General features: G+C 41.4%; 2 protein-coding genes across 2 annotated transcripts; one reads left to right on the forward strand and one right to left on the reverse strand.

Moving 5' to 3' along the window:
• Positions 1 to 3: 3 nt before the first annotated feature.
• Positions 4 to 4,298, forward strand: POLG2 (polymerase (DNA directed), gamma 2, accessory subunit; the record flags this gene model as incomplete). Its single annotated transcript, XM_010146011.1, has 8 exons — positions 4 to 136; positions 555 to 678; positions 826 to 931; positions 1,290 to 1,463; positions 1,979 to 2,119; positions 2,951 to 3,031; positions 3,328 to 3,428; positions 4,099 to 4,298. Coding segments are annotated over 8 exons (1,026 nt in total), but the record flags the coding sequence as incomplete, so codon positions are not given.
• A 100-nt stretch (positions 4,299 to 4,398) lies between these two features.
• Positions 4,399 to 9,337, reverse strand: MILR1 (mast cell immunoglobulin-like receptor 1; the record flags this gene model as incomplete). Its single annotated transcript, XM_010146012.1, is given in 9 exon segments — positions 4,399 to 4,425; positions 4,993 to 5,114; positions 5,483 to 5,545; positions 6,580 to 6,669; positions 7,029 to 7,142; positions 7,599 to 7,883; positions 8,201 to 8,488; positions 8,651 to 8,731; positions 9,293 to 9,337. Coding segments are annotated over 9 exon segments (1,115 nt in total), but the record flags the coding sequence as incomplete, so codon positions are not given.
• Positions 9,338 to 11,328: the final 1,991 nt, after the last annotated feature.

Below are 11,328 nucleotides of genomic sequence, written 5' to 3' on the forward strand. Positions count from 1 at the left end.
CAGGGTCTCCGGCTGCTGCACACGGAGACGCTGCACAAAGCCCTCCGGGGCAGGGGCGGCAGCCAGGAGCCGGGCGGTCCGTCTTTGGAAGAAGTGCTAGGGAGCGCGGGGATGCTTCGTGAGAGCCTGCTTCCCGGTAGGTCCCTCCTCTGGCGCCCAGGGGTGAGGCGGCTCTCTTGACATCCTGGACGCCTGCTCAAGTGTTTGTTGCTGGGAGCGAAGCAGCTGCGGTTAAGGGATTTCCCGGTTGGTTAGTGAGCTGGGGAAGTTGCAGCTGCATGCTGTGAGTTTGTGTCTTCTTCGAGGACCTGAGTAGCCCAAATGTTGAAGAGCGTGTTGGATAATTTCCCTTGTAAATAGGGGAAGGGCACATTAAAATCGCAGTTGCTAAAGTACCTGGAGGAATCAGGCTACTGACTACAAAGCATTAACACTAATGGGACTGCACGTACACACAGCATGTATATCATACAAGCTACATTCACTTTCAGTAGGACTAAAGATTTTAATTTTTTCCTGTGGCTACTAAAATGAACGATATGTCTTTTTGACAGGTGCTTTGGCCCAATATGTGAGCTGCTTAGAATTGGTGAACAAAAGACTGCCTTGTGGCCTTGCTCAAATTGGAGTGTGCTTTCACTCTATTCCAGGAAGTGAACACAGCAAGAACCGTAGAAGGTAGAGTAATACAGATATTAATCCCTTTCCATACTTAACCCGCTCTTTGCATTTGTTTCACTTTTGGATTATTTTTGAATGCTGTCTCTTGCTTTTTCCCTGTTATTTTTGAAGGAGTTAACTTGCTGACCTTGCTATTGTTTAAAGAATAGGCGAAAGGACCACATCTTTGCTTGCATGGTTTAGTTCTCCCAGAACTGCAGGACAGTGGCTCGATTACTGGTTACGCCAGAGGCTCCAGTGGTGGAGAAAGGTAACAGCAGCGTACCCAGGGGAAATGTTGGCCTGCTCCTTTATATCTCAGAGAGAGGGGGAAGGGGCACCCTGATCAGTTTTATGGTGTTACATTGTTTGCTTGTTCGTGTCACTGAAATACATGTATTATGAGAAACCAAAACACCAAAGTTTATGACAAGTAGTTAAGCAGTTGCAGGAGGGCAGATGTTTTGTGTTTGTAAGTGATTTGAGATCAAAATGCTGTAAAACACCAAAGAGATTTGGGCTCTAATTTATGAAAATCACAAAGTTCATCTTCCATTGCAGACTTTTTCTTTTTTGCAGTCAATGCAGCATGCACACTAGTGATCACCTCTTACATCTTTTATTTTCAGTTTGCAGTAGGCCCATCTAACTTCAGCAGCAGTGACTTTGAGGATGAAGAAGGAAGGAGAGGATTTAATTTACAATACAGCTTTCCGTGGGGGACAGAAACAATAGAAACATTGAAGAACCTTGGTGATACTGAACTGTTACAGATGTATCCAGGGGATAGTTCAAAATTACTTGTAAGCTTTACTATACTAAAAATAACTTACGATAAAGATGGTAACTTGTGAGAGAAATGGTTTCTTCTGGTCCAGTTGCTTCACATGTGACTGCCTTTGTTGTTTTTTGTTGTCAAAGCAGTGCAGTTGACACTCTGCAGTCAGACCTTCAATTTCTAAAGCTGATAAAATAGTGTTTTGGGTTTTTTTTGCAAGGCATTGATTCTCTGAAATTAGAAATGAGCTATATTGCCAGGATAGCTGTTGTCAGTTGTATAGCTGCTACTTTTATCTCTGAATATTGGCATAAGATCAGGGCAGGACAAGAAAATAGTCCCATCCTGCTCTGGTTCATGCTCCCCAGTGTTACAATCTTATCTCCATACGGTTGCACTTTTAAGATTACTGGTAACTTAAAAAATACGTGTCTGATTGTGTGGGTGCCTGAGCTCAGTGCGTCATTATACATTTAAAGTAAAGAAGAGGCTTTTGGGGACAGTCTCTGAGGCATTCGCTTTTGGGTTTTTTCTCTTCAGGGCCGAGATGGAAGGAAGAACGTTATTCCTCATGTTCTGTCTGTGAGTGGAAATCTGGACCGAGGAGTGTTAGCGTATCTCTTTGATTCTCTCCAGCTAGCTGCGAATCCATTAACAAAAAAGAAAACTGCACAGAGAAAGGTAACTGTAGAAAGCATAAGGAAAGTCTAAGTACACAACCCGCAGAATGTGGTAAATTCAAGCATGGAAATACCTCCCTTTTCCACATCGCCATCCTCTGTTCCTTTCCCCAAAGGTGGGGACAGAATGATGCTTCTCACTGGAGTGATAGGCTGGCCCCACAGGACTGCCTCTATGTTCTTTCTGCCCACTTTAGCATTTTTTCTCTCACTCTGAGGTCATCTGTTTAACTTTCTTACTCTCTGATGAGGAGGTAGGCTCTTGCCACACAAATGATGAAGGAGTTAAGAGGAACTAGAATGTAGCTGCTGCATGGGGAAGAGGAGCTTATCTCTTCCGGCAGCATTGAAGGTTGCCGAGAAGAATAGAAAAAGTGGATTGCAGTTGGGGGGACGTAGGCGGAGGAGCATTTTCTCAAGGACCATCATTATTCCCACTTTTCACCTGGTTTTCTGGAGTTAGAGTGCCAGCTTTCAGATCATGCTTGTTAATCAAACAGCTTTCTGGCCCAAAGAACGGGCACTCGATTGGATGGTTGCTGCTGGGCTGTCTCTGATCACTCTGGCTCCATTAAAGATAATGGAGCTCTGCTAACAAAGCTGCATCTCTTTCCCGGGCTTCAGCCAAAGTGGAGTAATTTCTGCCACACTCACCTTGCTGGCATGTGTGCTAGTTAGTTATATAAAGTGCAGCTTCCTTCTAATTCAGGATTTTGTGCTACACAAAAATTTCTGCATGTTTGGAATCTTAATTTCAGTGAAAAAATAATTAATCATTCCTGGTTCTGCTTAGAAGTACTAAATATATTTGGTAACTTGTCATTCTTTTTAGGTGCTTAAGCTTCATCCTTGTTTAGCACCTATTAAAGTGGCCTTGGATGTAGGAAAAGGTCCAACAACAGAGCTGAGACAGGTGCGTTGTAAGAAAGTGTTTTATTTTTGAGCCTGGATTTTCCGGGTAACCTTGTGTTACAATTCAGACACTGTTTATGTTTGGGAAAACCATGTCACTACTTTGATTCTCGGAGATTCATGGTTATACAGATCTCACGGTGCTTCTCCTGTGGGTAGTAGGCGCCTTCCTTGCGTTAACACACTGCTTTTAGCACTATTAATGCTAATATCACACGTACTAGACTTTTAATGGTTTCTTCGTGTGGGATTTCAAACCCTCAAAGTCTTTCAACTTTTGTTTTTAAATGAACGCAGGTTTGTCAAGGATTGTTCAATGAACTGTCAGAAAACAGAATTTCTGTGTGGCCAGGTTATCTTGAAACCATGCAGGTATCTCTGGAACAGCTTTATACAAAGTAAGGAGAAACAGTCTTTTGTAAATTAAGCTATGAAGGGGAAGGGTGGCTTTCTGTGGACTAGTGAAAATATGCCTGTTCTCAGTGTAAGAAGTCACGGAGTGCAGTAACCCCGTGACTGAAGGCACGTATCCCGAGCTATAAACTTGGATTAAATTAGTTTGATTACCAAGAGCAATGTCAGATAGCTCATTACGTTATGCGAAGGAATTGTTTGTGGAGATAAAAACTACTATTCCAGTTGAGGGCTTCAATATATGATTTGTTGATTAGCAGTGAATTTTGACTATGTCGCTTCTGGTGTCAATGGATCTTGAGCATATTGGTGAACATTTTTCCCCAAGAGAAAATAAATACAGCTGTTTGTTCTGTGCAGTAATCTTCAAAGTAGGTCTGGCTATTAAATAACAGAAGAAAGATATCCTCTGCTTCTACAAAAATATTCTTGTAATAGGTCACAAAATAGCATTCTTTTTTATGTACTAAAGTAAGTTATTTAAAGAAATGTCATCAGGAAAGCAAGGAATGGCAACAAGAAAACTGTTGTCTTCACACTGGACTTAGAGCAGTATAGCAACAATAAATATTTACAGCTTATTGTCATTTGTTCATAACTTATCTGACATTTTCTTACACCAAAACAGTAACAGGTGTGTGCTTTTCTTTGCAGGTATGATGAGATGAGTATTCTCTTCACGATCTTGATAACCGATGCCACCCTGGAGAATGGAGTGGTCCAGCTGAGAAGCAGAGACACCACTATGAAGGAAATGATGCACATTTCTAGGCTGAAGGACTTTTTAATGAAGTATGTAATATCAGCCAAAAATGTGTGAACTTAAGTTAATTGAATAAAAGGATTTTCTTAGATATCTGTGCCTGAGCTGGCTTCTACAGTGTCAGGGACTCGGTGGTTTCTCTGCAGATAGTTCTGCTAAAACATGGTGGTGCATCTTGTTTTCTGTCAAATCTAGACCGTGTAGGTCTTCCAGGTTACCTTGAAAAGAGGTAAGAGACAAACTTGTCCCACGTTAGCAGGGCTAACCATATTTTCTTTCATGTCTTTAGTTTTACTATCTTATTGAAAATACTCCATCCTAACCTGAATATTCATCTTTCATCTGTGTATTGCTAACACCAATTATGGTGTCTGCTGGAAAATGGTATTTTACATAAAACACTTACAAATCTTAAATGTTTTAATAGCATCAGTAAATATCTTTACATCATTTATTCCTTTCTTATTCATCAGATGTGTATAATGCCAGACTATATCTTGTGTCCAGCAGGATCTTACCTGACAGTGACTGCGTTGTTTTGTTACATTTTGGTTTTTATGGTGCTATTTGGGCAATAGGCTGCTCTTTGTCTAATGAGATTGCTGTTTGGATCTTTATTAATTCCAGTTTGTGTCTGTTCTGCTTTTTCTTTTAAAGTCCTTAAAGATTATGACTTGGGGGTTTTGCTTGCTTGCAGAGAATGAGCTATATTGTCTCTCTACAGAGTAATTAAGATGGAAAACTAGTACCTAAGCACTATCATTCTGTGCAGACTTAGTACTTACCACATCTGAGGACTGAAAGATTCTTTAAAAATACATGATTAAGTTAATCACAAAAAAGATCTCACCTTGTACTCAATCTTTGATGGCGACCTCTGAATAGATTGTAGAACAAGCTGCCTTCTCTGCTAAAAGCCAGAATAACATAATTAATAATTCCTTTTTTTGGTACAGATGCACAACAGAAGAATTAATAAACCATCAGCAGCCTTGTCACTAATAACATCTTCTGCACGGTTTCATAATGCAGCTGATGAATTTTTGGCTCATAAAATGGTGATAGGTTTTTTTATTTGGGATTTTTTTGTTTGCTTTTTTCTTTGGGGTTTTTTTGTTTGCTTTTTTCTCCTTCAAAAAGTCTTAAGAGTTATTTTAATTTCTCTACAGTATGCAAGCAATTTCAGTATGTAACTGCTACTATCTAAAGCCCAGCAAAATCCCCCAAAAACATATTTGTGCCTCAGATGTTCCAATATATAGCTTGAGGTTTTACCTTTTACATCTTCTCTTCTAATAACAGAAAGGTTGACATATTCTTCTTGTGGTTTAACAAGCTCTGGATGAAAGATGATGAACAGCAGTTAACTCGATTACAAGAGACTGACCAGATTTTATTTTTTTTTTAATAATCTTGAAACAAAGCAGCAAGATTTCATATTGTATATAAATCTATCACACTTTCTGTAGTGTTCACGGGCCTTATCAGAGCTGTTGGCGCTGTCCTTGCAGGCTGTGTGGGTAGAATACTGATTGATACCTGGCATGAGCAGCGGGACAGAGCTCTGAGCTAACAGAGCAGCGTGCTGGAATGCTACCTGGCTGCTGCATGAACAGGAAATGTGTTCAGAGAGAATGATTCCCTTTTTGATATTTAGAAACAGGAAACATAATACCTTTGCTGTTGATTTGTTTTGGGGGCTTCCTTTTCCCTTGAAAATACTGACATTCGTGCAAAAGACAGATGCCGAAAACTGCAAGTTAATAGCATTGTGTATTTTCTGCAATTGAAGTTGTACGATGTCTTAATGTAGGAGAGTTGCTTTGTTGTCTGGCATTACTTCATCATTTCAGTTTGAAAGGGTTAAGTCTTGTCAAAGTTAGGAAAAATGGAATAAAGAACTATTGTGTACCAAACAATTTTGAACAGAATGCAGGAGCTACCTAAGTTTTATTTGCTAAAACTTGCATATTACCCACTGTGGTCTCTTAGTAAGTGGGCACTGCACCGCTTACTATCCTGTCTTTTCCTCTGTAGTGGCTCTTTCAGTCCTCACCGTGAGTTGCCAAAGGCATTTCTTGATTTTACTTCTATTTACAGGAGATTTTTCGTATAGAACTTCATTTAACCAGTTGCCATTTTGACAGGTAGTGCCAAATGTGGATCTTGAGTGACTGCAAATAGTGCCTCTGCAGGGCAGGATCAGCAGGAGTATTACCTCACTTCCTGAGTGGTAGTGGGTGTTCCCCTCCGCTGCTTTTGCTGTACTTGAAGAACTTTGCCCATACTAGCTAAAACCAGTATAATAGCATTCTTCAACCAGACTCCCACAAGTAAGTTTCATGACCGCACGGGGAGTAACATGAACTTACCGATCTCTGTGTATATGACATAGTTTTCAGACTTTTCTGCATTCGTTGTTGAAGTAAGGCCAGCTGGTGAGCTAGTCGACTTTAATTTTTCTGCAAAATGTAAAAAATAGACACATGCTTATATATATATTAAATTTTTTTCTTAGGGGGAGATAAACAGCTCCATCATATCTTTTAAGTACTTGGAGATCTCAGATATGGAAGTTATTTTCAAAATAAAAATTACTCATTAACCAAGGGCATTTTTAATAGAATTTCCTTTCTTTACAAAGAACGGTGAGGTCCAATTCCTTCCACCACTCATGTCTATTGAATTAGATGTTGTTTTGCTTCACCCACCCCAGAGCTGCCTACTAACTCTACTTGTAACGTGATGTGCACACACTAAAATGTATTGACCACATAAATGAGCTCCTCTGGAAAATGAAACAGACGTTCAAATAACTCACTTGCTTTATATGAAGGAATTATGAAAAAGTGAATTGCCAGAGCAAGCCCTATTAGGAATAGTAGCAAGATCAGCCCAGAAAAAATGATCAGGGGTTGGAAATGGCTTCTCTCTTCTGCAAAAAGAAAAAAAGAAAAGGTGTTTTTGCAATAAAATGTGTTTCATATTCTAAGTATTTTTGGTAAATTAAAATCAAGACTTTACATTTCTTTCAGTTTTTGGGTTAAGTGGTTCATATAACTGCTCATGAGAGTCCCAAGTGCACACTGCCCCAGCAGAGGGAAGGGAATTTGCTGTTGCCAGCAGACTTTCATAGGACCAGAGAGAAAAAAACCCTAAACTCTCCCCACGGTGGGCCAGGGGTCCCTTGTAGAAGTCTATCATCATCCTTCGTGGTCACTCCTACTTCTATCTTAGCTGTGTGGAATTCTATCTTTTGTATTAATTTTTAAAAATGTTAATTGAATTTATTTTTAACGTTACTTTGAGGAACAAAATCTCTGGCTGAAAAAAGTTGCATTGTTACAACATTCTGTTCATTGACAGTAGCGAACTGTTTCACCATGCATACCTGCTAATGTAAAGTTGAAACCTCTGCTGTATTGTGTTTTATTGCGAACCCTATTTTCAGCTTTGCATTTATAGGTTCCAAAGTCACTAGAGGAGCTGATAAACAGAAAAATCACAGCTGCTTCCCTCGTCTGCATCTTCACTGGGGAAGAGATGCTTTGGTTTCCTTTGAAGAATGTGTATGTGATAGGAAGAGAGCCGTTCTTTGAGAGGCAAGACAGGGTCACATTCTGGCCTTTCTTTGCTTGAGAGGTGGGTGAGCTCAGCACTGGTTTGGAAATTGGCTCTGTAAAAAGAAAACTGAAAAGACTGCATCACTGAGTACAGGACAAGCTCCAAAACAAGACCTGGAGTTAAGTGGCACCATTGGCAAATGAGAAGAGCATCAAGGGTGGAGGGCTCAGAGAGCCAAATCAGAATAGCACTGCCGACTCCTAAGGTAATAACAGCCCATTACAGTAAAGTTCAGCTCCGCAGTCGGGGCAGGTGCACGCAGCAGTCCAAAACAGTACCTGCTGCAAAGCAAGCCCTGACTGCTGCTGCTGCAGGTACGTTGCATCACACATGGCTGAAATACAATGGGCTGAGGACAGCAAGACATACCTATCAGGGTGAAGTTGAGACCGTTGCTGTATTTGCTGTCCCTGGAGATGTGACTCTCAGCTTTGCATTTGTATTCACCCACGTCGCTGGCAGACTTGATAGTCAAGTTAAACAAACCGGGGGTCAAGTCTGTCTGATTTAAAGTGAGTACCTTCTGACTGCATTTAAACAACGTGTAGGTGACAAGTGGCGATCCGGAGTCTGAGTGGCAGGAGAGGGTCACGTTCTGGTTCATCACGACATTCAGAGTCCCCTGAACAGGTATGAGCCTGGGATTGGACAGCATCTCTGGAAGGAAGGAACTTCTGAGTGAGTTCACTGCACCTATTGTGCAAGAAACTGACTTTTGCCAAAATAGGTGGAGGATCAGGCTGTACTTATTCCCTGAAACAGGGCAACACGACTCTATTTTTCAAAATCAATATGCAGCTTCAAACACATGATGAAAACGGCACGTCTTCGTGCAAAAGAGCGCATATAGCCACAAAGCCAACAGATGCGCCCAGATGAACCAACAAAAATACTTTTGAACTACAGGAGCGATGAAAATAATGTAAGTATAAAATACAGGTATAAATATGGGATGTTAACTGTAGGAGAAAGTAACCTTATATGCCAGTTGAAAGGTAGCATGGGAACCCAAAAGTAAAAGCAGTATTTTATTTGTGGCTGTATGTAAACAGGCAGAATTAACCTTGTGTAAGTAGATTTAACTTATGAAAAGTAGCAGCAGGAGCCTTGACAGTCTTATCAAATCAGTTTGCTTTTATGATATTATATAAATACACTTGTAAAAAAACTTTGTAATGTCTTTAAATACAAAATGGTAATAAACTAGTTATGACTAAGATAAATTATGACACTTTGAGAGGAGAAAAAGACGTTTTAACAACTCAAAGCAATTTTGACTACATACAAGTTGGCAAAGGGTTAACTTTGTATAGAAACTTGTAAACTGCCTCACAGCACAGACGGGTGAAAGATTTAATTTCACATGAAGGTTTTGGACATATTAAAATCCCTCCCCCACTTTTTTGCTAACGGTTGCTATCGGCATACATACCAAACCCCTCAAAATAAAAGAGAACCTACCTTTGTCTCTTGCAGTAGTAGTCTGAATCTGTTGAGACAGTTGAACTAAGAAAACAAAAGAAAACTTTCAGACAAGAAACAACGATTCTTGTTTAGAAAGATTTGTAATATGTAAGAAGGCTTACAGTAGGAAGGCAGCAGAATTGTGAGAAACAACATTTTCCTGATACTGAGCACGATGGCTGGTGGAGTTACACTAATGAGATCTTTGTGGTGCTGGGGGTTGAGGAAGTCCTAAATGTGGAAGCAGTGCTGATCTTCAGTGACGTTTGCATAAAGGCTTTTGAACAACAGGTTGGAATACAACTAAAATGTTACATGAATTGTCCTAAGATGAAGCTGACAACAATCAGCAGCTTTTCAATGTGAGAACTGGGTGGTAGAACGTGCTGCTGTGCATATACAAGACTGTATATGAGTTTTCTAGCACTGTTCTAATAAAGGAATGAGATTACTGATTTATATCAGTCACACATTCGCTAGAGGTAATGCAAGTGATCATGTGACTGTGACTAAGGGAGTATGTGGTACTGGGTTTTTAAAGAAAATTTCATAAAGTTAAAAAAAATAAAATCTATAGAAGTTTTAGGATGCTAATGAATATTTATAGCTGGCCAGCTTGTTAGGGAAATGTTTTGGTCAAACTTCAAATACTAAGCTGTGTTAGAAGGTGCAAATCTCATCACAAACTTGAGTTCAACACCACTGCAGAAAGAAATTTGATGACTAATTTGATCATGTAATCAGTAACAAAAATCTACTTAATTATGTTTACAGCAAGTAGATGTTCTTCATTTGTCATCCTCTGGGCAAAGTCAACGCAATCTTTGGCTACACATGGGCAGTGCCTTCTGAAGAACCCCTAGGCCCTGTGGTATGTGAAGAGGTAGCTGCTTATACAGGGAATGCCTGAAAAGTGGTCGAGTGATCCTTGCCTTATTTCTTTTTGTCTCCAGCACCTGTCCTCTTCCCCAGTGTGATCAAAACCCCTCTCACAGTCTCTTGCAGCAGGGTGAAGTTTCCTCACAGAATTTTGCACGCTACTTCCTTCCTCCTTAGTTAGGTTAGTTTGGGGTTTTTTGTTTTGTTTTCTTTCTTTCTTTTAAGGCAGATGCCACCCTCCCATTGCAAGTGTTTCTTATGGGGAAATGCTGACAACTAACCACATGACTGGAGTGGTTTTTTGCAGCTGGCAGGAAGCCTGTGTAAAAATGCAGCTGTCGGAAGAACAGGGAGGGTTTGTGCATCTTCCTGTTGTGGGAGCCTGTTCTTTGTCAGAAACCCACCAAAAAAGCGCTTAAAACTGCGAGGGAGTCTGAGGTGTTGCCCTCCTGTCCAGAGGAGGGGGCAGCTGGCCCGAGGCAGCCGCTGGGAGGTCGTGAGGGGCTGTGGCGCCAAACCTGTGTCCAACGCCTCGCCCAGTCCTGCCACGTTTCAGGCTTTCTGCGGCGCTCCGCCCGTGGTGCGGGTGGTGAGGAGCCCTGGGCCGCCTCCCTTTGCCTGGGCAGGGCCACCCGGCCGGGTGAAGGTGGGAAGGGCAACCAGCCGCCGCGCACACAGCTGAGGGCGGTCTGTGAAGAGGATATGGCCGGTGTGTGGGGAGCTTGGACCCCTTGACACGCGGCTCGGGTGTCTAGGGATGGCAAGGGCTGGTTCAGAGCACTGGTTTCTGTTTGGGAAGCAAGGAGAGCTCTTTCAGAACTGTTGGTGCCTTTCTTGGCGGGTTTGGACTCTGCCAGGCAACCCTGCGCTCTCTTCCCTTGGGTGGAGATCCTGTGGTTCAGTGCATCTGTGTCCTCAACACTAGTTCTGGGTTTGGTTTTGTTTTCCTTGAAATTTGAGTTTAAGGTCTCAAAGGGGGAGGAAGATGTTTTCTTTGACGTATCTAGCTATATAGGTAGGATTGCGGGGAAGAGCTGCATTTCAGTTAACTGCCCTGTACTTGGGCCTAGCTGTTTCATCTGCTCCCATTTCTGTTTGCTTTCCAACTTTTGTAATTGCTTTGCAGAGCATTGATAGAGACGTTTCCTGCATGA

The sequence above is a fragment of the Buceros rhinoceros genome, unplaced genomic scaffold, assembly GCF_000710305.1.
Source record: "Buceros rhinoceros silvestris isolate BGI_N320 unplaced genomic scaffold, ASM71030v1 scaffold47101, whole genome shotgun sequence".
In the NCBI taxonomy this organism is placed as follows: domain Eukaryota; kingdom Metazoa; phylum Chordata; class Aves; order Bucerotiformes; family Bucerotidae; genus Buceros; species Buceros rhinoceros.